The sequence below is a fragment of the Catharus ustulatus genome, chromosome 9 (genome assembly GCF_009819885.2).
Source record: "Catharus ustulatus isolate bCatUst1 chromosome 9, bCatUst1.pri.v2, whole genome shotgun sequence".
Taxonomy (NCBI): domain Eukaryota; kingdom Metazoa; phylum Chordata; class Aves; order Passeriformes; family Turdidae; genus Catharus; species Catharus ustulatus.
Genome location: NC_046229.1, coordinates 2,300,108 through 2,327,408, shown reverse-complemented (window position 1 = coordinate 2,327,408; position 27,301 = coordinate 2,300,108). Strand labels below are relative to the sequence as shown.

At 53.9% G+C, this 27,301-nt stretch overlaps 2 protein-coding genes and 1 long non-coding RNA gene across 4 annotated transcripts; 1 reads left to right on the top strand and 2 right to left on the bottom strand.

Annotated features, from left to right (window-relative positions):
* Positions 1–3,232: 3,232 nt before the first annotated feature.
* Positions 3,233–12,640, bottom strand: LOC117000218. The gene is made up of 3 exons (XR_004418721.1): positions 12,598–12,640; positions 11,903–12,183; positions 3,233–3,719 (listed from the first exon to the last, which is right to left on the bottom strand). It is a non-coding gene; the product is annotated as an uncharacterized LOC117000218 (long non-coding RNA).
* A 1,752-nt stretch (positions 12,641–14,392) lies between these two features.
* LOC117000353 (adenylate kinase 4, mitochondrial-like) lies at positions 14,393–26,900 on the top strand. The gene is made up of 5 exons (XM_033067914.1): positions 14,393–14,584; positions 21,855–21,974; positions 23,097–23,269; positions 23,481–23,599; positions 24,482–26,900. Exons 1-5 carry the CDS (start codon positions 14,440–14,442, stop codon positions 24,594–24,596), a joined length of 672 nt encoding a protein of 223 aa, XP_032923805.1. The 5' UTR covers positions 14,393–14,439; the 3' UTR covers positions 24,597–26,900.
* LOC117000352 lies at positions 18,530–20,495 on the bottom strand. Of its 2 annotated transcripts, none has more exons than XM_033067912.2 (3): positions 19,985–20,495; positions 19,346–19,835; positions 18,530–19,149 (listed from the first exon to the last, which is right to left on the bottom strand). In XM_033067912.2, the coding sequence occupies exons 1-3, from the start codon at positions 20,493–20,495 to the stop codon at positions 18,996–18,998; spliced, it is 1,155 nt and encodes a 384-aa protein (XP_032923803.1). In that variant the 3' UTR covers positions 18,530–18,995. The 2 variants fall into 2 exon arrangements, with proteins under 2 accessions (XP_032923803.1, XP_032923802.1); XM_033067911.2 differs by having other exon boundaries at positions 20,034–20,495.
* Positions 26,901–27,301: the final 401 nt, after the last annotated feature.

The following is a 27,301-nucleotide window of genomic DNA, read 5'->3' as shown; positions in this document are numbered from 1 at the left end:
GGATGCCCGGAGTTTGTCACGGTGCGGTTTGAGCTACAGAATGATCACACAATCGTTGAGGTTGGAAAAGCCCTGCGAGAGCATCGAGTCCAGGCAGTCACCCAGCCCAGCACTGAGTGCCACATCCAGCCCTTCCTTGGGCACCTCCAGGGATGGGCACTGCAAACCTCCCTGGGCAGCTCCTGCCAAGGAGAAATTCCTCCTGCTGCCCAAAAAACCATCCTTGGCACAGTTTAACACCATCTCCTCTTGTCCTATTGCTGGTTAGAGAAGAGGCCGACCCCCACCTGGCTACAACCTCGTGTCAGGTGTGTTTGCATCATCTTTCACCAAGCCACAATCTCGTTTCCATTCTCACACCGATGTGAACGAGCCAGTGTAAACAACCCGCTGATGTGAGATGCTCACAATCCTCCCGTCTGCACAGAAAAGAAACCAGTTTCTTCACTGCGGTTTCAAACTCTTGTCAAAGTCACAGGAAACTGCACAAGTGGAAGTAAAACGAGTAAGAGAATGATTCAGTTCAATGAAATCATTTGCCCCTGCTTCCCACACACTACACGTATCTGGCATTTTCTTCTGACAGAAGAGTAAATCTGCTGCTGCCTTTTGGGGGAATTGTCCTAAAAGATGAATAGGTCATTAAAAAAAACCCATTCTGATAAAAGTTTCCCCTCCATGTAGCTCAGACTAAGCGCACTGACATCATTTTATCAAGGTTTTCTGGTAGCACCAGGTGTGAAAGGCCCCTTGCTGCTCTGAAGTGTTTACACAGCACTGCACTTGCTCTGCTCTGCCTCAGCAATCCCGAGTTTTCTCCTTTTTCTCCAGGAAATCCACCCGGGAGCAGCTGGGAGCCAGGTGCTGCTGGCCAGGGAGTGCACGAGTCCAGCTGGTTGGAATTTATCCACTGAAGAAATAATCTTTGATTCCATTTTTCCCCTCTCCCAAGAGGAATCAAGCCAGCCTTTCCCCACCTGTTTCCACAGCTAGCAGGGAGCCAGCAGGATTTGGATGATTTTGGATGATTTTGCAGCATGTTAACCTTTTTCCCCAGCCACATGCCCGCTGGGTCTGGGTTAACTATGCACTGTAGGAAAGCTCTGGAGCCTCTCCCTGTTTCCATCACTCTGCTGATCTCAGGATTAGAGAAAAACCTGAGGCTGGAAGAAGAAAGGTTAAACGGTGCAAATCATGGAATGGTCTGGATTGGAAGGGACGTTAAAAATCCCAAAAATGTCACACCCTGCCACTTCCCACCCCCCCAGGCTGCTCCAAGCCCCGTCCAACCTGGCTTTGGATGCTTCCAGGGATGCAGGGGCAGCCACAGCTTCTCTGGGCACCACTGGAACCCTCACCTCCTTCACAGGGAAGGATTTCCCCTTAACATCTGTGTGGATATTCCCAGGCCTGACCTCTCCTTGTTCCCTTTTCCCCACATTTTATCTGCAGGAGCTGCTTCCAACAATTCTCTTTCCTTCTCACCATGCCTTGATCAGGATAAAATCAGTTTTCCTGGTGCATTTTCACGCTGAAAACCACAGCAGACCTGCATTATTTATGCAGGCAGGACTCGTTTCTCAGCACAGCAACCGATGCTGCAAAGGTCCTGAAATCCTGGAGCTGCCCAGCTGAGGTTGTGACCAAGGATTGCATAAGGGGCTTAGCCTGGGGCTGCTCGTGGAGGAGAGCAGCTTTACCTCTCCTCCACCTAAATCCATGCCCAGAGCTCAGGATCACGTCCAGGAATGACCCAGGCTCCAAAGTCCTTCAGCCAGAGTTAAATTCTCACACACCTCACTTAAAAACAAACAAACAAACAAACAAACAAAAAAACAAAAAAACAAAAAAAACAAATCAGGGTCTGAGCTGCTCTGGCACTTGGATTTCACTGAAATTGTGTGTTCAGCCTCCCAGTCCTGTCTGCCACGTGAGCTTTTGCCTTCTTTTCCTTGATTTTGGGACACTGCTGATTTCTGCTGGTTGTTCTGTGACACGAAACTGGGATGAAATCAATGTGCTTCTAAAAATTCCTGCAAGAACTATGTTAATAACAGGGGGAGATTTCCATCCTATACCCATAACTGTCTGTGTTTACCACAACATTCCAGCCTATGGGAAGGATGTCATTTTGTATTAAAACTCTTAAAGAAGTTTTCTCTAAGGAATTAATCATCTGTGTTTGTGGCTGACTTTGTTTCTTGCTTAGAAAGAGACTTGCAAAGAGCTGCAGAAAAGTAAATGAATAAAAATAAATCTTATTTTTTCCCTCTAAGTACTGTACTAGGTGGCACATCTGAAGAATTATTTTATATCTCACATCCTTTTTTATTTTGCAAATTCTAGGATGCACTGATATTCTCCACCAAAAAAAAAGAGGCAAAATACAAAAGATGAGATCTGTGTTGGTATTTGTGATTTAAAAATCAAACTAAATTCCAACAAATTCCCTTTTGTAGCCTTCTTTAAAGAAGGGATAGGGATGGATGCATTGTTTATCCCTTGATTTCAAGCTTCACCTGTCCCTCTGAAATGGGATATTTCCACTCTACTTTAAACAGTTTAAATGTTTTAAGTTTTTTTTCCCCCTTGTATGTCAAGGTACAACGAGGGGCAGACGGTAAAGTGCTTTAAATCACTGATGGCATCAGCTTGGGATTGACAGGACTTTGATATAAAGGTGATTTAACACCCTCTAAGTGGTTCCAGTTTGTCATTGATTTGTTCCTGGCAGTAACTCTGGGGTCTGGTTCTCCTCACTCGTATCAGCAAAATTCAGGAGGATGCAAAGAAGTCAGAGGTGCTGGGAGCTGAGTAAAAGGAGATGTAAAATTCCTTAACCTGGGTAGGATTTGAAAACATTCTGAGAACAGCTCTGTGCTCAGAAACGATTCTATCAATGATATTTTGGGGCTGGAGGATGGGGAGCAGCCAGGAGGAGCAGGAGGAGCAGGAGGAAGGGGTGACCCAGCCAAAGCCACCCTTTGGGGGGACCCCTGCACCCCATCCCCACGGAGCACCCCTGCAAAAATAAACACCCAAGTGCACAAATTCTTTACATCTGATCTGGTGCTGAATTTATCTTCGGCTTCCTGTGCTCACGGAACATGCGTGAAACCCCGCTGCTGACACGGCTTTCAGAGGGCTCTGCTTGGAAAAGCAAGTGAGAGAATTTATTTTGAGACACAGGGAAGGTGTGAATCGCTTCCGAGTAATTAACTACTTCTGAGGATGCTGCTCAACACTTCTTTATTTAAAGCAAATAATCTAAGTTTGGAGAAGGAGAGCTACTTCATGTCGGTAGTCCAACGGTATTTGGTAAAAAAAAAAAATAAATTCGATTTTGTGCAGCCCTGGTTGCGAGGGTGCCCCAGCCGGGCTGCAGGGGGATTTCCTGGGCAGGGCTGGAGCGAGCTGCCAGAGCCGTGGGTGGGAGGTGGAACGAGGCAATTCCCGGCTTTCCTGGCCGGGGGGATGGAGTTCACTCACTTTGCCAGCTGGGGAGTGTGGAGATGCTGCTCAGCCCTGCAGCGGGAGTGTTCATGTCGCTGCTTGCCTTCATCGCCTGCTTTTTCCCGTTGCCATCTTTCTGGTTCTTCATTGTTCTTACACCAAACCAAACCAACAGTTTTATTTTCATTTTCTGCCCAGATTTCTCGGCTGAAAATGATCCCTCCTGTGCCTTGCTGGGAAGCAGAAACTGGGTTTGTGCAGAGCAGCTGCAAAGGAGGAAGGTGATGGTGATCAGCTCCAAACCCCACTTGTGGCTCCCCCTCCCCTGAACTCCCACTCCTTCCACCAGCACGTTTTAAACTCTGCTTCAAGCAGATGAATAAAATACATCATTTCAAATCAATATTGCCCAGAAGCTCAAATGCATTTTCTTGAGCTCATCCACTTCCCAGCACAGCCTTTTCCAGAAGGATGAGCTCGGAGCTGGCACAGCTCACAGGTACCCACTTGCTGCCTGGCTGCCTGCCAGCCACACCACTGGAATTAAACAATGCTCCTGCTCATGGCCTGGCTCCACATCCACGGCTATTTATGGATATATATGGATATATATCTTTTTCTGGACAGATATATATATCTCCCAGAAAAAGCTGTATGTGCAACAGCTGGGTTTTATAAGAGAAGGTTTAGCACTTACTGGAACTGGAGAGGCACAAAGCAGAGCAGTGACCTCAACCAGAGCAATAATTCAGTATTTTTGGATGGGAATGCACATTTGTCACCAAAATGATACAATATTGATCATGTCCCTCTCTGTCCACACAGCCCAGAGCTTTGTGTACATGGCTGGGACATTTCTCAGGTCATGTCCCATTCAGGGGGACTCATGTGACACAGAGCACGTAGCATTTCTGAAATCTTTAATGCTTGGACAAATTCAAAAGCTCATTCTGCCGCTGCTGGTTTTCTCATGTGCACTTCTGGAAATTACAATTCCTCACTCTGGGTTATAAAGCAGCATTTTGAGGTGGGGTTTATTATATTTCCCCTTCCTCTGTCACAAGTAGATTGGGAATTAAGGTTGGGTTTCCAGGAAAGGTGATGTTCATAATGGCACAGAGGGTTCAGAAATCCAGACAGGATGGCAAACAAGCTCCAGATCTGGAGGAAAATGGAATTTTTTTCCCATTAAGGATGAGCTGAGTGCCCCAGTCCAGCTGTGCTGGTTGAATGGAGTCAGCAGGACCACATGGCTGCTGTGGGAAGGGAAAAAAGAAAGTGTCAGGGATCTTAGAGGCAGAGAAACGTGATGGTCTCTGTCACCCTGGGCTGCCTTTAAATGGCACAGTCCACATCAAGAGGAGAATTGTCACAGTGCACTCAAATGTGGGTTTCAAACCTACTGAGAACATCCAGACTGCAACACAAAATCTGGTGGGGATTGCTGATGTTACCATTCCAGTCCATGAAACAGCAGGTGAGCAGCAGTGCAGGAATTTTCTCCCATCTCTCTGTTTTCCTCATCTCCTCTTCTCTTTCAGGCAGTTGTTTTAAAAGGCTGTGACATTTCCTTTAACCTAGCTGAGTTCAGGTGGTGAAGAAGTGAGAAGTCCACAGTCTAAGAAGGAACCAAACAAACCCTGTTCCTCTAATAAATAAAAGCTGCCATGAGTTTTCCTTTAATGGGGCTGCAAACACAACTGCAGAAGCTTGGCACATTTACATCCAAAATTAATTAGGCTTCATTGGCAGTAAACCTCTGAAATGAAAAGTTTTCATTTCCAGAGTCCCCTGGAGACATTTCAAACCAGGAGGCAGCAAGGCTTTGGGTGTTCTGCACAGGGAGGAGGTTTTGCTCAAGCCCATGTGACGTTTTTCTCACTGGGAATGTGAGCACACATGTTGGAGGAAACTGCTCACACCTGGAACACAGCAAATCAGGAATATCCTTGTGGAGTTTCTCACTTTGTCTCTGTGATTTGTGTCCATCTCATCCAGCACAGCCTGTGCTGCCATGGGAGAGGGATTGACTCCTCCTCACCCACTTCCCTCTGGAAGAATCGCTTCTGCTCAAACACTGGCACCTTTCTGTGTGTTATCTCAAAGTCATGCTGTCTTTATTCAAAGAAAGCAGGACAGGTGAGGCTCCCCTCATGGAAAACAGCTCTCCCTGTACCAATTAAACTCACTGACCTCCCTGCTCCTCTCCCAGCCCTGTGTGTGCAGCCCTCGAGTCATGGCCTTGAACTTTGCACCACCCTCAGCCCCAGGCTGGTCCCAGCAGGGATGAGAGCCATGGATGGGGTTTTGGCTGCTGGAATGGGGCCCAAGCTCCCTTCTCCATCCACCAACACCTTGGCCAGGAACCATTTGCTCTCTGCCAGATTTGGTTTTAGGCAGGAGGAATGTGAGGCTTGTGCAAATGTTTAAACAACATGTCTCTCCTGAATTATTCAATGCACTCTGCCTGCTCCTGGAGTTCATTCAAAGGGAGGGCACTCAGCAGAGCCCTGACATTCACCACAGAGAGGAGGTGGCAGAGGGAGCACTGACAACCCCCTGACCTCTCCACCCCTCCTGCCCCACAGGCTCCAGCTCTGGGCTCCCCTGGCACTGCTGTCCAGCACCAAATCTGAGAAAATTTGCCTTAATTTAAGGTGGCACAGACCTGGGGACTGCTGTGTCCTGAGCTATGGGTGAGGCTGCAGTGCCTGACTTAAGAAAAGCCAAAGAAAAACCTCAGCAGCCTCATCTTTTTCTCCATTTTCTGCTCTGGTTGAAAGAGGCTTTTTCCAGTGGCAGATGCACATCCCTGTGCAGCACAAACCCCAAAGTGCAGCTCTCAGCCTCTTGAAGTCAAAGGAAATTGAGATTTGAATTCTAATTTCACTTATGAACTGAACACAGCTGGGAGCCAAAGCCCTTTGGAGTACAGGGGGTCTTTCCTCTGGTTCCACCACTCCCAGAAAAATGATAACATTTGCCCAACATCAAGGAAAGACCTTGTGCAAGACTTATTAATCTGTGCACCTCTCCTGCTCCTGTGAAATGTTATGAAGAGCAAATGATGAGCCAAGTTGTGCAATCTTGGCTCTCTCATTTGCCCAAATACAGAAATGACAGCAGAAACTTTGATACTGCACCACACTGGAGCACTCAGCTCCTGCTGAGTACCTCAGTCCCTGCTCAGCCATCAAACAAAGTCACAGCTTCCCTTGGTGAATCAAGCTAATGACAGAATGCAGGGTTTACACATAATCCAACAACTCAGCAAGCAGCTGCTTCCAAACTGTGAGATAAGGCAGGAATAGCTGATGGGGAAAGGAGAAGGGATCTCTGTTCACACACTGTTCCTGGGCACTGCTTTTCCAGTTCCAGGGAAAAGCAGGACAGTACAGACAGATTCTGCAGAGTTCCTTCCACACAGTCCAACATTGCAGCTCACACTGAGGAATTGCTTCATCAGACACAAACCCAAGCTGCTTTCTGGTACATCTAATATTTGCATAGGGACATTGCAAGTAGGCAGTTTGGTTTGCAAAGATGTTTAATCACAAAGATCTGGGTTAAAGTTCAAGTTCAAGTGTCTGCACTAAGATGGAGAAGATGTGAATGAGCAGCAATTAAATCAGTCTGACTCACACGGGGCACTGCTGGACTTTGAAATGGCTGAGTGCTTGCAGCTTTGTTGGGAAGGATTCTTCTTGTTTTAGTCCAACAGCAACAGAAGGTACATTTGGGGAGGAAAAAAAGGCATTCTGGGGAAAGGCAACATCCTCCCCTGCTTCAAGGTCTGCAGAAAATGGATATCAAGGCCTGCAGACAATGGATGCCTTGAATCCTGCTGCTGTCAGAAGGCCCAGGCAGCTCCCACCCTTAAAGGGCTGAGCTGGGGCTGGCAGCCAGGAGCAGAGCAGCCTGCAGCCTCACAGCCCCGAGGAGACATCACAGGAGCACGACTGCTCCTCTCCTCATGCACAACGTGGGTGGGGAGGCGGCAGCACGGTCCAGATGGGAAAAGGGACTTTCCTGATGCAAGAGCCTGAGAAGCACTGGGTAAGAACAGACCCATCTGGAACGGCAGCTGAGACACCAGAAACTGCCTTGCCTTGGGATCAATCCCAGAAAGCCCAGACAGCTTCATCAGAGAGAGGATGGATCTTGTTTCTCAGGCTGTGTCACTGGATGCAGGTTGTTTGTGTCTTGCTTTAACACGTTGGAGGGAGGAAGTGCTCCACTGCCAAAAGAGACTCTGAGAGCTGCATTGTTCGTGTGCAGTAAGATCTGGACAGCAAACCCATCAGTGTGTCCATTCCCATATCAGTAGGAAGCCACAGGAAAAGGAGATGGACTCTCTGCCCACTGTGCTAGAGAGGGAGATAAATTCCAGTCAGTGTGACTGGAGAGGTGCTGTTCTGAGGCACAGCCAGTGCTCCAGCTCCTCTCCCGTGCCAGAACTCGAGGCTGTGCTTGTTGTGACAGGAAATGAGAGGCACAAGTCACTGGGCTGGGCTCTGTGCCCTGTTCAGCAGCCCCCAACGAGTGTCCCATGCACAGCTCCACTGCACATCCCTAAAAACAGCACAGCTTGGTCATTAACCTCAAACCTCAGCCATGGCTTGGCAGGTGAGCAGCTGAATTCCTCAGATCCAATCCATAACAAACCTTGGACCTGCCTCTGAGTACTTCTCTTGTTTCCCATGGGCAGGAAAAGAACTTGATGGTATCTACAAGGAATCAGCACACTGACTTTTTCCAGCAGGGAGCACCTGGAGCTGGCCCTGGGGCAGCACCACGAGGACCTGGTTGGATGCATTTCTCCAGGGAAAGGGGATGAACATTCCCTGAGCACCTGCTGGATCCTGAAATAGGTAAAAAGAGAGCCCTGGGCAGCTTTCAAATGGATCCCACAGCTCCTCCTCTCTCCTGTCCATCCTGGAGTGGGAGTGTGGCACAGAAGGAGCACAGCAGTGTTGTTGTGGGACAGACAGAGCACAGGTGACCACTGCTCCTTTTGGGATAAACACATCCCTGCCTGATCAAGAGGTGCCTGAAACCTTTGGAAAAAAGAAGCTGAGGATTGACTCTCCTCAGATGTTAATCCTGGTAGCAGGATGTCCTTTTTTTAATTGTTTGAAGTTTCTGGTGAGGCAGAGCCCTCCTCCAGAAGCAGCCTCGAGCCTCTGTCACAGCACCAGTAAGAATTTCCCCCCTTTAAGTGACGCAGGCTGGCAAAATGTTCCACCACGGCTGCACCACCCTGACCCTGCTGGGCTGGCCCCAAAAACCTCCAGTGAGCTGCAGGGAAATGAAAAACCAGCTTTTCACTATCTTGGGGCTAATCCCTGTCCTCTCCCCCGAGCAGCAGGGAAGCACAGGGCAAAGCCCTGCTGGACATGAATTATCCAGGCCAGAATGAAGAATTTCTAAACAGCACTGGGTCAATGACCACTGAGGATGGGGAGTAAATAGTGACCTCTGGGAAGTGCCACATCAGCCTGAATGCCACCAGCTCCTCGGGGAAGGGCGGCAATTTGGGAAACAGGCACTGCATGGATAATTCTGCAGGGTTCCGGTTACTTTATGAAAAACCTCGGGATTTCACACACCCAGCACACGGCGGCCCGCGGGGCCCCTCTGCTGTCGTGTCCCAGCACTGCAGAGTTAACTCACACAGCACAAAGACCAGCACAGGCTCCCTGAAAACCGCCCCAGTTCCAGGCAGCATTTCTGTAAAAATGACCCAGGAAATTCAGTCTTTCACTCACAGAGCAGAGAAGCCCCGAGCAAAGCCTGCAAGGGACTGTCCCGATCCACCAGAAAAAATCCATTTCCCACCCCTTATTTCCATGCAGAGACCTCTGAGTTACAGTAGCCAGCTAAGACTGTTGTATCCTTACAAAAAAATATCAAAGAGTATCTTAAAAGGGTTTATTCTCTGTTGCTACAGAATAATTTGTTCTGTTACCAAGTATCCCCCACCGAGGGGCCTCTCTGTTATTTAATATCCACCAGGCTGCTTTGGGAACCATTTCTGAAAACTTCCAAAGCACAGCAGTTCTGGAAACCCTCCCAAGACAAACCAGCCAATAACGAGGCAAAGTGTGTAAGATTTTATTGAAACAAAAGCGACTTTTGTGCCAGGGGTTCCAGGTGAGACGAGGACACTCCAGCAGAGCAGGACGCGGCTGGGACACGGTGGCAGGACGCGTGGTGGCTTTGGTGGCCCCAGGATGCCATGAAGCTCAGATGGCTGCCATCCTTCAGTTATCACAGTACTGTACCTTTACAAGAGACAGCATCAGCACTGTGATAACTGAGCCAGGGCAGCCTGGCAGTCATTGGCCCCTCCGTGGCACTGCAGAGTCCTCGGTGTCCTCCTCTCTCAGTGTCCCCAAAACCCCATCTCACCCCACAGGTGAAAGCCTCAGGAGCTTTAACACAAGTGGCTTTGCAGCTGAGGTTCACTCCAGCAATTATCCACATAATTAGTGTTATCTTAATGACCACGGTGGCTTCTGCAGCGCAGCTCTGAGAGGTTTTAAGCGGCACCTTCCGGGCAAATCCACCCACGCTGGATTTCATGGGGAAAGGGTAACCAGCCCTCCTCCCCCTTAAACCCAGCCAGCAGCACTTGGCTCACGCTGCTGCTGCAGTGTTGGGTGTCAGGGAGCAGTGGGGACAGTGGCAGGCAGCCAGGAGAGCTGCTGGAGCCACTCTGGGACAGCGGGATCACCACGGGCACGGCCCCGACGGCGGCGCTGGCACCGTGCCCTGAGCCTGCCAGCCTCCTGCTGCCTGATTTTCCAGGAGCTGGGATTTTCCAGCCCATCCCACACCTTCCCTGGGCTCTCCTCTGGAGTTTTTTGTCTCTCCTTGCTGTGCCCCCCTGAGGGGAGCAGCTCCCAGCTGGGCTCACAGGGCTGCAGCTGCAGGAAGCCAAGAGGGGCCTCGAGGTGTCCCATTTTTAGGTCATCAAACCCACATAAAAACATTAGAAATACACAACCCCACCAATTAGTTAAATCACAAGCTTCCATCAACCTATATTTACTCTCTCCTGTTGTTTTTTTTCCTTCCTTAAAAACAGGCCCTGCTGAAAAGACCATGGAACTGTTTCTCCATCCTCCATTTCATTGTGCATTTCTTTACCCCCTCTTGGTTTTTTCATCCCTAAAACCAGGCACTCCTGAAAACATCACCAAATTATTTCTACAACCCCCACGTTGCCTGAGGGAATTGGATCCATCGAGTTCAGAAATGAGTTTGAAAAAACCACAACGGTTTTCTGCTGCCAAAGTTAATGTGTTACTAAGTTTCCAATAAAATCCATTTATGAGGTTGATGGACTCCAGCAGCACAAGAAGCTTCCACCACGAGGAAGCAGAAACTCCAAAAATTGGAGGTTTTTATTTTTTAACACTCTAAATAACTCACCTGGCAAAGGGAAGGTGCTGAGATGTTGCAGAGGCTGTTTTTTAGAGAGAAACACAAAACACTGGGCTGGATCCAGCCATGAAAACGCTGCCTTACAAGTTTGCAACTCCAGAGGGCAATGGAGAGGCAAACGTGGAATATTGGAGGAGCAGCACGCAGGGGGAAAAAAAAAAAAAAATCCATTTGTACATTTTAAAACAAACTCCAAACATACATTACATAAAAAGGGGACAGTCAACAGATTATGCAATGCTGACGTCAGGCAGCACAGATGACTTCAGCACACATCCCCAAATTTGCAGATTTGCCACAGTTTGGGGATTAATCATTAAGGAATTGGCTGTTGCTAGGAAAGCACAACAAAAACTTGCTAAAAATATTAATGGATTCTGTCCGTGCTAGGGTGGGTTTGGAAAAGGAAAGGAGCTGCAGGAGCCCTTGGCTCTCACTCCCAGGTGTTTTCACATCACCATTGGTATTCCAGGTGAGGAATTCCACTGATTTCAGTGGGGGATTGGGAATTCCACATTTCACAGGCTGAGATGATGAGAGAAGAATCACTGCTTTGCAATTCAAGCGTGCTTTGATCACTCGATCAGGATTTTACTCTTGCTCCAGCAGTCACTTATCACTGTATTAAAGGGAGAGAGTGAACAAATCCTGCCAGCACCCTCTGGCACAGCAGCTGCTGGAGTCACACCCGTGTTCCAGGGGCTGATGCCCTTTTTCTCTGCAGGATCCAGCTCTTCCCCCAATACAAACACAGTTTGTTGTGCATCTCACACACATACATTGATTTTTGCTTTGCTTCAGTCAGACTAAAGCTACACAGACCTGATGCAGAAAGCTCAAGCAGGTTGTCCATTTATCTGGAAAAAACCACCTTTTTCATAGCAAAACCCACATTAGTTTTGAGGTCCAACACACATTTTTGTTCTTGTTATTGCTAAAGCACTGCAAATTTCCATACACTTAAAAAGAAAAATTTCCAGTGTTTGCTGCCACTTCTCACCTTTGAAACCTGTTTAAGTTGGCCCGGTTGTTTTTTAAACTCCAGTTCCACCTCCTGCCCATGTGGGGCTGGTGATATTTTCCCAGTTGTTTCATAGGAACCAAAATTCCTGCGGCATCCCAGCGCTGGGCTCGGGGACATTCCCTGCCCGCAGCCCCAGGGCTCGTCCCTCCCCAGCCCCACGAGGATCTGCGAGCCGCTCTCACCCCGCACGGGCTGCGAGGGGAACAAACCTCATTTCCATCCTGCCCGGCGCGCTCTGAACACAAATCCCGGCCGGCCTGGAGAGGGAAGAAAGCGAACGGGCGGTTACGGGGATGGAGCGGCGCTGGCACGGCCGAGGGGCGGCAGGGCCCGGGCCGCCACCGCCGCTCCCTCCCAACCCGGCTGCCAGCGCTCCCCGAGGTTACCTGCGGCGGGGGCGGGGGAAAACCGCGGAGCAGCGGTGGGACGGGACGGGACAGAAGCGAGCGGGGACCCCCCGAACCCCGCGGGGCGCCCCCCGCCCCGCTCGCCCCTCAGGAGCGCCGGGACCCGCCCGGGGCAGGGGGGGGGGGGCGGCGGCCCCGCCCGCGAACCCCCCGAAAATGCGAGTGCGCCACGGAGCAGCGCCGCGCCCGGCGCCGCCGGCCCCGCTCCCCCCGCCGCCGGCCGCCCACCCCGCGGTGCCCGGGGCCGCGCCGGGCCGGACCCACCTGCGGGCGCGGCGGGGCCGGGGCGCGACATGACGCAGCACGGGCGGGCGGGCGGCGTGAGCGCCGCCATCTTGCCGTGTTTATGGCAGCGCCGCGCGCCCACGTGACCCGCGCCCGCTTCCGGGGGCGGCGCGGGGGCGCGCGCGGGCGGGGGGGGGAGGAGGGAGGGGAGCGGGAGCGGCGCGCGCGCCCCCGAGAGCGGGAACGGCGGAACCCGCGGGGGCGCGCACCGGGAACGGGAACGGGCACGGGGTGAGCCCGGCGGGACGGAGCGGGGAGGGACAGACCCGGGTGGCACACACAGGGACACACGGTGACACACACAGGGACACACGGTGACACAGCAGTGGCACACGGTGGCACACATGGAGTGACACACGGTGACACACAGTGACACACACAGGGACACACATGGAGTGACACACAGTGACACACACAGGGACACACGGTGACACATACAGGGTCACACATGGAGTGACACACAGTGACACACACGGAGCGACACACGGTGACACACACGGTGACACACGGTGGCACACACAGGGACACACATGGAGTGACACACGGTGACACACAATGACACACAGTGACACACGGTGACACACACAGGGACACACATGGAGTAACACACGCAGAGTGACACACGGTGACACACACAGTGACACACAGTGACACATGCGGAATGACACACGGTGACACACAGTGGCACACATGGAGTGACACACGGTGACACATACAGCGACACAGAGTGACACACATGGAGAGTGACACCCAGAGTGACACACACAGTGGCACACACACAGTGACACACAGACACCCAGAGAGTGACACACACAGTGACATGCACACAGTAACACACACGTGGGGTGACGCACACACGCACAGTGACAAGGAATGACACCCATGCAGGCACACACGCAGAGGGAGTGACACGAACACACAGTGACACAGAAACAGTGACACCGATAGCCCTCGGGGTGTCACCAGCGCTGAGCGGCCCCAGGGCACGGTGGGCAGTGCGGTGCCAGGCTGTTCACAGGCTGTGTGTGTGTGTGACACATGTGCATCCACAGGTTGTACCCCCCAGGCTGTGCTTTCCAGCTGTGCACACACAGGCTGTACCCCCCAGACTGTGCTTTTCCAGCTGTGCTTTTCCAGCTGTGCATCCACAGGTTCTATCTCCCCAGACTGTGCTTTCCAGCTGTGCATGCACAGGTTGTACCCCCCGGGCTGTGCTTTTCCAGCTGTGCACCCACAGGTTGTACCCTCCAGACTGTGCTTTTCCAGCTGTGCACACACAGGTTGTACCCCCTGGGCTGTGCTTTTCCAGATGTGCACCCACAGATTGTACCCCCGGGCTGTGCTTTTCCAGCTGCGCATCCCTGCACAGCCTGCCCGCCCACGGCCGCGTTTCCCGGCTGTTGGCAGGCGGTGCCCGCCCAGGCTGTGGCTGTGCCCCGTGGGTCCCCCCCGGTCCCGGCGGGCACGGCCGTGCCGAGCGTGCGGGACGTGCCCCGGGAGCCGCTCCATGGGAAACGCAGCTCGGGAGAGCCGGGATGTGCCGGAGCGGGATGCACCGAGCCGGGATGTGAGAAACCGGGATGTGCGAAACCGGGATGCACGGAGCCGGGATGTGCGAAACCGCGGGAGCCCCGTCGGGCCGGGGGATGCGCGGGCAGCTCCGGGACTACAAATCCCAGGGTGCCGCGGCCCGAGGGGGCGGGCGGGGGGAGCGGCCGCGGGGTCCCCCCGCCCTGCTGATGTGTCCGGGCGGTGCGGGGGGAGCGCGGCCGGGGCTGACGCGTGTCCTGCCCCGCAGCGCTCCGGCGCCGGCAGCCGGCCATGGCCTCCAAGCTGCTGCGGGCCGTGGTGCTCGGCCCCCCCGGCTCCGGCAAGGGCACGGTGTGCGAGAGGATCGCCCGCAGCTTCGGGCTCCAGCACCTCTCCAGCGGGCAGTTCCTGCGGGAGAGCCTCGGCAGCGGCGGCGGTGAGTGCCCGCGGGGCCGCCCCGTCGGGACCGGCACCGGCACCGGCACCGGGACACCCTGCCCGCGTCTCTCCGCTGGGCATGGGACGGGCTGGGCATGAGCACCGGGTGGGGATGCGGATGGAGATGGGGCTGCGATGGAGACGGGCACGGATGGGGATCCATCTCCACAGGTTGTTTTCTTGCCGTGGATTTGGCACGGCTCATTCATCGCCTGCTCCCTCCAGCCGGAGCTGGCGGAGCCGCTCGGGAGCGCTGGGATCTGAAGCCGGGGGATGCCGTGGATGTGCGCTGCTTTTATTTTCCCTGTGCTGGGTGATCACGGCTCCGGAGAGGGCGGTGTGAAAAGCCCGGCCGGCGCTGTCCGGGGGCTCGGGGCGTGAGCTGTTATTAATAACTCCATCCTGCCCCAGGTGGTGTCCGGGCATGGATGGCAGATGGCTGGAATGCTGCGGCATTCCCACGGCGGCATGGATGGATTAGCAAGGAGCATTTATCCACAGGGAAAACCTGCCGGGAATATCGCTGCGGGACACCGGCTGCTCTGGCCGGGTCCCAAAGCGGGGAGTGCAGGAGATGGGTGTCACCCCTGGACACCCGGGTTTTAGCGTCCAACACCCGAATCCAAAGCCCTGGGAGCTGGGATGTGCTGTCCGAGGGGCTCCAGGTCCAGGCGAGGCTCTGGAGCGGCCGTGCTGAGCCCCAGCTCTGCAGCATTGGGCAATCCCGGCGCGTTTCTTTTCCCAACATTTCCTGCTCTCCTCTGCTAATGTGTGAAAAACCGACCCGGGGGATAAGCTGACTCACAGGGCAGGGGAACGGTGAATGGTGTCCGTGCAAAACAAGCCGAGAGGATTTCGAAGTGATTTCTATTCTAGGAGGATGGCAAAAACAGGGAGGAAAATTAGGGAGGGTAAAGTTTTGGAGAGGTGCGCGGTCCGACAAGGGCGTTGCACACAGCTCTGCGCTGGTCACTCATGTAAAAATATCCAGATTTCCTTTTGTAAATAAAGAGGACAATAATATTTCCTTTAGAGGGAGGCTTAAAATTCGGAAAATCCCGGTGAGGGATTTGGCTGATGGACAGAAAGCCGGGCTGAAAAACAAGCAGAGGTGCAGCGTGCGGAGAGGGGCAGCACAGTGAGACTTGGAACTGCCACAGCAGAGCTCTGAGCCTCTGACTGTCCCAAACTTCACATTTCAGTTCATGGTCTTGCCACAGAGCTCCTCTGGGGACACTGGAGAAGCAAGAAGAGTTAGCTGAAGGTGTCTTGGGTGCATTCAGAAGGAAAGAACAGGGAGAAACGCAGGGAAAATTACTCAGAAGGAAACCAGCCGTGGTTTGGTTCATCTGGCGTGGCATTCAGGTCCCACCTTTGACTTGTTACAGCCTCTGTAACAGCTCTCAGTGAGCTCCAGCTATTTGGGTGTTTGGATTTGGTTGGTTTTTATTTTTTTTTTGTGCTATTTGCTTTGGACAAGCTGTTACATGACTGTGCTGCCATGTGCCAGCTCTGGGGGAAACGAGGTGGAAGCGGCTCCTCTTCATCAGCTGCGTCACCAGCTTTGTGCTCGAGGGGAGCTGGGGCTCTGCAGAACCAACAGAGTCATTACAGACTCATCATCCCAAAGGCAGCTCTGAGCCCTGTGTTTTCACAGGGATCTTGGCCTGATGTGTCAGTGCTCCAGGGATTTTCCTGCTGCCCACTCCAGGCATGGCTGTGGCTGAGGGTTGGGGCTCGGGGGCACGGGGGGCTCCTCTGCTGGAGGAAGGCTGAGCTCCCAGCATGGAGAGTGTTCCAGGCCACTGCTGGACTGGCAGTGGCAGGCTCAGGGGACAAGGACTCACCTCTGAGGCATTTTTGAAGTTGTGCTCCAGCACCCCCGAGTACATCCGTGTGTCTCCTGATTAATGTCTCACAGCAAGTGGCGGCTCTGCTGCAGGAAAAGACCTTTGGAACATCTTGGGAAACTTCCAGGCTGTGTTTTGGTGCCAGGCAGGGGTGCTGGTGGGTGGTGAACCATTTCCTTGGCCAGCACTTGCCCTGGAACCTAGGTGGTTGTCTCTGGTGTTGGCAGCACCCCCAGGTCATAGCAGGACTCCACAGTTCATTTCCCAAACAACTGAACTGCTTGTCCTGGATTTGGCTGAGGGTCTGAGGGCCTTGTGTCTGTCCCACTGCTCCCTTTCTGTTGAGCCAGAAGTGGCTCCTGTCCCCTCCTCGTGACAGATTTCCTCTGGGACTAAAGTACAAAAACAAAATTCCCTGGGGGATGTGGGCTGGGCTGTGCACTGCCCTTCTCCACACCTTTCCCATGTGGTGTTTGCTGGCCACACTGGCCTGGTTGGTGGCCAAAGCTGAGCCCAGGGATGCAGCCTGCCAGCCCTCTGCCTTTCCATAGGGTCCCTGCTGTGTCCCTGAGTGTGGGAGCACTGCTCTGACCTCGGGGATCTCTCCCAGCCTGGCTGCTGCCCTCCAGACAGACCCCACTGTCCATCCAGCAAGCCTGAATTTGGGCTCCTGCTCCCTAAAATGCCATCCTGATGCTGAGGGCAGGGTGGGTGCAGCACCTGTGTCAGGAAAAGGTCCCAAAACTGGGGTGACATCTGCTGTGCCCCATGCACTCCCGGGGTTTCTCCTCTGTTAGCTCCAGATTGTGTTGCTGTAGCCTAAATATCAATAATTTAAAAATCCTGGAAAATGTTTTGGGTAGGAAAAAAAAATCTGGGGTTGTTCTGCAGGATCTAGATGAGCTGTGTTTGGGAACAGCTCCTCCTCCAGCCTGTCCTGCCTGGCCCTGGGTGGCTACTGGGTGGCCTTGGGGCTGGGACAGTCCCTCGGGGCTGGGACACCTCCCTTGGGGCTGGGACATGTTCATTGGGGCTGGGACACCTCCCTTGGGGCTGGGACAGTCCCTCGGGGCTGGGACACCTCCCTTGGCGCTGGGACACCTCCCTTGGGGCTGGGACATGTCCCTTGGGACTGGGACACCTCCCTTGAGGCTGAGACATGTCCCTTGGGGCTGGGACAGTCCCTCGGGGCTGGGACACCTCCCTTGGGGCTGGGACATGTCCCTTGGGGCTGCGACACCTCCCTTGAGGCTGAGACATGTCCCTTGGGGCTGGTTCAGGTCCCTCGGGGCTGGGACACCTCCCTTGGGGCTGGGACAGTCCCTCGGGGCTGGTTCAGGTCCCTTGGGGCTGGGACACCTCCCTTGGGGCTGGGACAGTCCCTCGGGGCTGGTTCAGGTCCCTTGGGGCTGGGACAGTCCCTTGGGGCTAGGACAGTCCCTCGGGGCTGGTTCAGGTCCCTCGGGGCTGGATCTGTGCTGTGATAAGGAGGGGCAGATCAAGGTCGCGTGGGGGAAGCCACAGAGAACCGGGAGTCCCGTGAGTTTCAGGGCAGATTAAAGCCACATTAATGGGATTAAACCAGGAGTTGAAAGGCTGGGTTTGAGCCCAGAGCACTAAAAAGTCCTTTGCTACCTGGAGTAAGTGCAGGGTAAAGCTTGCACCCCCTCTGTGACCCAGGCACAGCAATCAGGTTTGGGGCTATAGGGTGAGTTTGGGACGCCCCAAACCCTGCTCCCCTTTGGAATGAGGCCAGGGAGGGCTGCACCAGGGAGGTTTCACATGGGGCAGACAGGGCTGGGGGCTGGGAAGGGGCTAGCAAATGTTAAATTTGGAGTTTAGACTGCCTGGAAGAAGCCCCAAGGGCTTGGAGGTTGGGGTGATGCTCTCCAGCACATGCTGGGGGTCTGGAGAGCTCTGCAGTCCTTCCTACAAATCCATGGCCATTGCTCCTGGGAGAGAGGAGATTGTCCCTGACAGAGCCACGGAGAGCTGGACAGAGCTGTCCCTCTGTCCTGGGGGCGTGGGAAAGCTGCAGCCTGGGGCCAGCAGGGCCCTGCCGTGTTCCCAGCCTGTGTTCCCAGCCCCAGCTGTGCCTCGAGGTATTTCTGGGCTGCAGCTCCAGGCCTGGCTCCAGCAGCCCTGCTGAGCCACAGCTGGTCCCTGGGATGGCCATCCTTCCTCAGGTGACAGCTCAGACTTTGTGTGACAGCCCCTGGGATGTCCATCCTTCCTTGGGTGACAGCCCAGACTTTGTGTGGTCACTCCCAGCTCCTGGGATGGCCATCACTCTTCAGGTGATTGTCAGACCTTGCCCAGCAGTTCCTGGTCCCCTGGATGTCCATCCCTGCTTGGGGTGACACCAGACCTTGTGTGACAGCTCCTGGATGTCCATCCCTCCCCAGGTGACACCAGACCTTGTGTGACACCTCCTGGATGTCCATCCCTCCCCAGGTGACACCAGACCCTGTGTGACAGCTCCTGGGTGTCCATCCCTCCCCAGGTGACACCAGACTTTGTGTGACAGCTCGTGGGTGTCCATCCCTGCTTGGTGTGACATCAGACCTTGTGTGACAGCTCCTGGATGTCCATCCCTCCCCAGGTGACACCAGACCTTGTGTGACAGCTCCTTGGTGTCCATCCCTCCTTGGGGTGACACCAGACCTTGTGTGACAGCTCCTGGATGTCCATCCCTCCCCAGGTGACACCAGACCTTGTGTGACAGTTTTTGGATGTCCATCCCTCCCCAGGTGACACCAGACCTTGTGTGACACCTCCTGGATGTCCATCCCTCCCCAGGTGACACCAGACCTTGTGTGACAGCTCCTGGATGTCCATCCTTCCTTGGATGACACCAGACCTTGTGTGACAGCTCCTTGGTGTCCATCCCTCCCCAGGTGGCACCAGACCTTGTGTGACACCTCCTGGGTGTCCATCCCTCTTCAGGTGACACCAGACCTTGTGTGACAGCTCCTGGATGTCCATCCCTCCCCAGGTGACACCAGACCTTGTGTGACAGCTCCTGGATGTCCCTCCCCAGGTGACACCAGACCTTGTGTGACAGCTCCTGGATGTCCATCCCTGGTTGGGGTGACACCAGACCTTGTGTGACAGCTCCTGGATGTCCATCCCTCCCCAGGTGACACAAGACCTTGTGTGACAGCTCCTGGGTGTCCATCCCTCCCCAGGTGACACAAGACCTTGTGTGACAGTTCCTGGGTGTCCATCCCTCCTTGGGTGACACCAGACCTTGTGTGACAGCTCCTGGATGTCCATCCCTCCCTGGGGTGACACCAGACCTTGTGTGACAGTTCCTGGATGTCCATCCTTCCTTGGGGTGACACCAGACCTTGTGTGACAGCTCCTGGATGTCCATCCCTCCTTGGGGTGACACCAGACCTTGTGTGACAGTTTTTGGATGTCCTTCCCTCCCCAGGTGACACCAGACCTTGTGTGACAGCTCCTGGGTGTCCATCCCTCCCTGGGGTGACACCAGACCTTGTGTGACAGCTCCTGGATGTCCATCCCTGCTTGGTGTGACACCAGACCTTGTGTGACACCTCCTGGATGTCCATCCCTCCCCAGGTGACACCAGACCTTGTGTGACAGCTCCTGGATGTCCATCCCTGCTTGGGGTGACACCAGACCTTGTGTGACAGCTCCTGGGTGTCCATCCCTCCCCAGGTGACACCAGACCTCACCAGCAGCTGCAGCTCCGTGGCTCCAGCCCAGCCCTGCCAGCGAGGCTCTGTGTGAGCTCTGCCCCTGCACAGACCACGTCAATAAACACAAAAAACCCCAAATCACTGTTTTTACACCATCCATGCCCTCGGGGCTGTTTGCACAACCCGCGGGGTGTTTTTTCCATCCCCGTCCCGCTCTCCCAGGCGGTGCTGACGTCTGGGCAGTGACAAAGGAGCTGTCATTGAGGAAAGGTGTTCGGTGGCGTTCTGGCTGGGATGCTGCCCGCTCGGAGGCAGTGGGATGCGATCCCGGTGACTCAGCCCGTGAGTCAGCGCTGCCCCGCTCCCAGGCAGGTTGTGTGCTGGATTCCAACATTCTGCACTCCTGGCGCTGCTCCAAGGAGAGAGAGGCTGGACTTTTCTTCTGCTGTCATGAGAAGGACTTGTCACGCACAGCAGGGAGAAATCTGTGCGATTTCCAGGCAGATTATTTATATTCTGGGTTAAACTGGGAGCCTGGCTGCTCGGGGTGCCCCATCTCCCTGGATTCCCTGGCTCCCAGGGGGATGTGTTCAGGGTTGGTTCTTCCCTTACATCAGGTGAATTCTCTCCAAGAATTGTTCTTCTTGCAAGAACCCCCGCTGCAGCTGAGGGGTTCACGCCCAGCCAGGTGCAGGTGCTGCCCACGTTGATATTTTACTGCAGAGCCAGAGCTGCCCCCAAATCCGGGATCCTGGGGGTTATTTTTAGAGAGGCTGAAATGTGCTGTCCTCACCAGAAAGGGTGCAGAAAATAGATGAGGGAACTGTTCATTTCTGGTGACAAATGCTATTTCAGCAGCAGAAGATGTGTCCTGGTCCAGGGGAAAGGGGCTGGAGCTCTCCTGGGGCAGGAGCAGGACTTGTCACACACAGGGACAAAGAATATTGGCATTTTCCAAATGTTTTCTTCGTGTTTCTGTGGGGCTGAAAGAAAACCACAGCAAACATCAATCCTGGAGTTGTTTGGGTTGGAAAGGACCTTAAACCCCATCCAGTTCTACCCCTGCCATGGCAGGGACACTTCCACTGTCCCAGGCTGCTCCACCTGGCCTTGGGCACTGCCAGGGATCCAGACACAGCCACAGCAAATCTGGAATTTCCATCCCAGCCCCTCATCACCTTCCCAATATCCCATCCATCCCCGTTCTCTGGCAGTAGAATCCATTCCCTGTGTCCTGTCCCTCCATCCCTTATCCCCAGTCCCTCTCCAGCTTCCAGAAGCAGCTGGAGCTGAGGGATGTGGCAGAGACCCCAGCAATGTGCACTCACCTTGCAGTTATCCCAATTATGTTCTCAAGGATGTGATATTTGGAATAATTTTCATATCTGAGCTTATCTTAAGTGGAGACTTCAGAGAAATCTTTCAGCAGGCTCGGGGGTTGGGGACAGCCCTTACCTGTGACCACATCAGAGCCAGAGCACATTCAGGGCTTCCCTCTCCATCAGCTGAGGGTTTGGCTGAGCCCCAGCATGTTCCTGCTCTCAGGTATCTCAGGAATTGCCATTCCTCCAGCCCCAAAGCACCGTGTGTCCTTCCCATCACGAGCAGAGCGGCGCTGCCAAAAACCTCCCAGACAGAGCAGCCCAGGCAGAATTTGAGGGGGTGTGATATTTTTTAAGTGAAAATATCACGATTTTTAAATTATTTTTTTTCCATCCATCACTTTTGGGTTTCTCCTTCTTGCCTTGAGCAGAAGCTGGAGTCCTGGCTCAGCAGTACCTGGAGAGAGGTCTCCTGGTGCCCGACCACGTCATCACGCGCGTGATGCTGACGGAGCTGGAGAAGCGGCGGGAGCAGCACTGGCTGCTCGATGGTGAGTGCACAGGGGGAAATCCCAGCCCCACTTTGGAGCATCCCTTTGTTCCTAATGGCTTGGCAGTCCCAGGAGAGAGAAAAGTTTTGCTGGAGGAGCAGGAGCTGATGTGCAGGCAGGGACGTTTCCCGCTGGCCTCGGCGTGTGCGCATCCAACTGGGAAAGGGAAGGGCAGGGAGAGGAGCTGGCTGTTCCACAGAGCACAGCAGGGCTGGAGATGTGCCAGGAAAAACTTCTTCCCTCCTTCACATGTCTGTAAACGAGCTCCTCAGTCCCAGCCCAAAAAACACCCGAGGAGGAGGGGTGGGAGGTGCTGGGGGCAAACAGGCCTGGGGGCTCTGGCATGGCCGGAATGAGAATCAAGGAGAACAAGAGAGGTTTGGGTTGGGTGAGATCTTAAAGCTCATCCAGGTCACCCCTGCCAAGGCAGGGACACCTCCCTGCAGCCCAGGGTGCTCCCACCCAACCTTGGACACTTCCAGGGATGTGAGACCCACAGCTGCTCTGGGCACCCTGTGCCAGCCCTGCCCACCTTCCCAGAGAACAATTCCATCCCAAAATCCCATCCAGCCCTGCCCTCTGGCACTGGGAATCCATTCCCTGTGTCCTGTCCCCCCATCCTTTGTAAAAATCTCTCTCCATCTTCCTTGTGGGCTCCCTTCAGGTCTTTAAAGTTCCCTGGGATTCTGGAATTCCCTGCTCCAGCTGCTCACTGGCTCTCCAAGGAGGACAGGACTGTTTTCCTGCAGTATCCCTGGTGCCCTCCACATGAACCAGCACTTTGTGCCCAGTCTGTACCCAGCACTCTGCTCCCTTCACTTTTCCCTTGTCCTTCCAGCATTTATCCCTGTCCTGCCATTGCTGTGCCCTCCTGCTTGTCCCCAGCCCCGTGCAGGGACAGCAGGCACAGAGCAGAGCCCTGGGTGTCACATTTCTGGAGCTGCTGCTGCTGCAGGAGCTATTTTCTTTTTCCTGGGAGCCATATGGTGGTGTCTGCCTTTCCCAGTGCTTGTGCCGCAGCGGGGCTGGGCCTGCAGCTCCAGAGCTGCCTGATGGATGAGTTTGGCTCCATCCCTGCTGCCTGCCAGCCTCACTCCCATTGCTGTGCTGCTGCCTGGCCAGGTTTCCCTCGCACGCTGGGCCAGGCCAAGGCTCTGGATGGGATCTGCCAGCCGGACCTGGTGATCAGCCTCAACATCCCCTTCGAGACGCTCAAGGATCGCCTGAGCGCCCGCTGGGTGCACCCCGCCAGCGGCAGGGTCTACAACATGGACTTCAACCCTCCCCACACACAGGTGAGAGCCCCTGCAGCCGCCTGGGAGGGTCAAGAGAAGGAAAATTCCCTCCTGTGAGGAGTTTTTGGAGCCCTTTCCCTCGCTGGGGATGCGATGCTGGGGGAAGCGCTGAGCACCGGGAGGAGCTGTGCTGGGTGTTCATGAGGAAAGCAGGGTTTGTGGGGACAGGACAGGGTCAGTGATGTCCCTGTGTGGCTTTGTGTCCCCTCAGGGTGTGGATGACCTGACAGGAGAGCCCCTGGTGCAGCGGGAGGACGACAAGCCCGAGGCGGTGGCTGCGCGGCTCAGGAAGTACAAGGATGCTGCCAAGCCCGTGATTGAGCTCTACAAGTGAGTTGGGCATGAGGAGAACCCACAGCAGGGCTGTCAGAGCAGCCTCCAGGGCTGCTTGTCCCATACCCACATCCCAAAGAGCCCTGGCAGATTTTTGGGGCCAGGCCCTGAGCTGGATGGGGGAAGGAAAGTGATCCAAAGAAATTCCCAGCTCCTGTGAGCTCACCAAATGGGAGGAGGATTTTGGCCTAGGTCCGGGGTGGGACATGCCATGAAAAATCCATCCAGGGCCCCAAAGGGTTTGGGGGAGCACAGGGAGGTTGGCAAGAGGGCAGGAGAAGGGAGAGACCCAGTTCTGGTCTGATGGATCTGCTGGGGATCCAGGGCTTGTTCCCCTCGTGGGGCAGCTGCTCCCTGAAACTCTGGGACTGTTGTTCCCTGAACTCTGGGACTGTTGTTCCTTGGAACTGTGGGACTGTTGTACCCTGAGCTGTGGGACTGTTGTTCCCTGGAATTCTGGGACTGTTGTACCCCGCACTCTGGGACTGTTGTACCCTGAACTCTGGGACTGTTGTTCCCTGGAACTGTGGGGCTGTTGTTCCTTGAAACTCTGTGACTGTTGTTCCCTGGCTAGTTTGGAAATGAGGGATTGCTGCAGGGGGGCCAATCCACTGCTCAGAGGATGTAGAAACCCAGGACTGTTTTTAATCAGATGTGGGGCCAAAATTGTCCTTGCAGGAGAAGGGGGAGGATTGCAGAACCCCAAAATGGTTTGGGTTGGAAGGGACCTCAAAGCCCATCCCAGGCTGCACCTCCACACCTCCACTATCCCAGGGTGCTCCAAGCCCTGTCCCAGCTGCCTTGGGATGGGCTGGTCCTGATTTTCCCACCTTTTATCACTTCTCCCACCTTTTTTAACTTCTCCCACCTCTTTTCCAGGAGCAGGGGCATCCTTTACTCCTTCTCTGGCACAGAGACCAACAAGATCTGGCCCTACGTGTACACCCTGCTGTCCAGCAGGATCCCCCCCATCCTCTCAGAGGAGGAGCACTGAACAGCTCGTGCCAAGGACCAGCATTTCATTCCCTCGTGGATTTGCTTCCCAGTGCAGTGCCAGGGCTGTGCTGGGGTTGGGTGATGATGAGCTGGGTGATGTTGGTGGATACCAGGATCAGATCTGTGTTTAGAAGGTCAAGCCTGCTGGAATAAGGGGTTTTTTTCCCCCTCTTTTGGGGCTGTGGAGTTTTCCTGCCCGTGGTCCATCCTGGATTGGTGATGCTGACCAGGGCATTGGTCACTCCAGGTTTACACAGCTTTGCCATGGTGTCCTTGCCATCCCTTTCCAGCCCCAATCCCTGGCTGAGCCCACATGTGCCATCCTGTTGCTTCACAGGACTGTTTACTGCTGAGGACTCTCTAGGCTGAGGTGGTTTTTTTTTTCTATAAATTATTTTCTATTAAATGTATTTCTCAGCCAAAAAGCAACACTTAGCCCAGTGGCAATTTGGGGAGCAACGTGGAAAATGTGTGTGCCACAAAGCTGAGAGGTGTGAGGCTCACATTTCCAGCACTAACACACTTAAAAAATGCAAAACATTGGAGGTGAAAAACTCCCCTGTGCCCTTTCATAGGGAGAGCAGAATTCCCTGTCAGAAAAAGCTGCTGTGCAGGTTTTTATGGAATCTGTGAGATGAGCAGGATCTGGGCTGGGGATGAGTTGTACTCCTTTGTGCTTTCCTGGTTTATAGCTTTTAATACCACCAGCTAGCAATGTCCTGAGAGTTTCTCCCAAAGATTTATCCCCACTTCAGTTTTGGGCAGAAATCAGCTCATTCCATCCTCTGTGCTGCCTTTGTCCCCTGGCCTGGGGGTCCCTCAGCTGTTCCTGCTGCGTTCCCCAGAGAAGTGACTCCCTCCCCATGAAATCCCTGAGATCTTTCCTTCCTTGGGCTGCATCCAGGGCCATGGCCAGGTGCTTTCCCATGATTTACAGCATCCCTGGATTGTGTTGGGGCTGGGCTTTTCTCAGCTGGAAGTACTGTCACCCTCTTTTTGTAGGATGCAGTGACCAAGCAATGGGGACAATTCTTGTCTCCTCAAGTTGCCTTATTTTATAAACTATATATTTAAGAAAACAAAATAAAATAAAAGCAAGATGTGAATTTGTAAAGGTTTAAAAACAAACAGCCAACCAAACAAAAAAAAGTGCTGAATTTTAGCATCACCTTTTGGGAATTGTGCTGCTGGATCCACAGGGAATGCTGCTTCTGCCAGGGGCTCACAGGAGGGCAGGAATCTGGCACTGCCTGGCACTTCTTGGATTAATCAGAGCAGCCTGGGCACTTTTCTGCTGCTGGGTGTGCCTGGGTTTATTTTTCTTTGGAGAGCTGCCCACAGAAGGGAAAAGAGATTTTTTTTGGGATTTTTTTCCATGTGTGAAACTTCAGCACCTGCCTGGGTTTATTTATCCCAGCTGAGCATCCTCGTGCTGAGCAAGGATCCCCTAAAATCTGCTTCATCCTGGTGCTGTCCCCAGTGGAACCAGAGCAGGATCAGTGCCCACATCCCCCCTGCTCATCCCTGCCCAAAGTGCTCCCACCCTGCTCCAGGTGGGAATTTTCCAGCTGGGAACAGAGGGAATGTCAGGTCTCACTGCTGTCCTTTCCGTGCCCTGGGAGGCAGCAAATCTTCCAGGCAGCAGTGAAAGCCTATTTCAGAAAGATTTGGGATTTTCCCATGACCCTGGGATGAAGGTCTGGGCTGGTTTTAGACACAAATCCAGAAATAGCCAAAACCTGTGTGCTGCTTTCTTTGTAAAGCTTTGGGCAGGAGGGGAGGAGGATTTAGGAGTTTTTTCGGCTGTAAAAGCAGCTGAGTGCCAGGCAGAGGGGCTGACCCCTGCTTTGCCTTGTCCTGTCCTTCTCTCCTGCAAAATTCCTCCTGAAGAGAGAATTCCAGCAGCCCAGCACAGGACAGGTCTGCAGATGCCTTTCCCAGCCTTTCAGCCCCACAATAGGTGTAGAAATCCCGCGGCTGTGCATGCACCCAGCCCTCGGGATGGATTTTTCCACCAGACCTGTTGCATTTTCCAGGACCAAATTCCAGCAGGGATGGGGCCCTGTCCCTGGCCGTGCTCCCCTTTGGTATTTTACTGTGAATCGCAAACCTTTTGTAAAGTCACAGCCAATTTTGTACTGACCCGAGATACTGTGTGGAGGGGGGAGCCCTCTCCTCCCTGGAATGTCACGCCGAGTTTTTTCTTCCCGGAGATTTTTCTTCCCGGAGTTTTTTCTTCCCGGTGAATCGCTGCAACTGTGTTTCTGCTCTGGAGATGTAAATAAAGATTTTCTCCTGCTGATCCCTTTGCTGGCAGAGTCTGTGTGGGGTGCGCCTTGCCAAGGCAGCAGGGCAGCGCTGACCTCGAGTTCCTCTGTAGGAGCTGAGGAGGAGGAGGAGGGGAGGGGAAGGAGAGGAGTCAGAGCATCCCTGCCTGAACCTGGAGAGCCCCTCAGGGTTTGGGGTGGGACACAGCACAGCTCTTTGGGTCCTTTATCTGACAGAATCCAAAATATTGGTTAAAGAGACGGTTTGGATGCAGCAATTTGCTCCTGCCCTCCCAGAACCCCAAATCCCCAAATCCCAGAATGCCTGAAATCCAGAACCTCTGAATCCCAGAAGGCCAGAATCCCAGAACTCCAGAACTCCAGAACCTCAGAATCCCAGAACTCCAGAATCCTGGAATCTCAGAATTCCAGAACC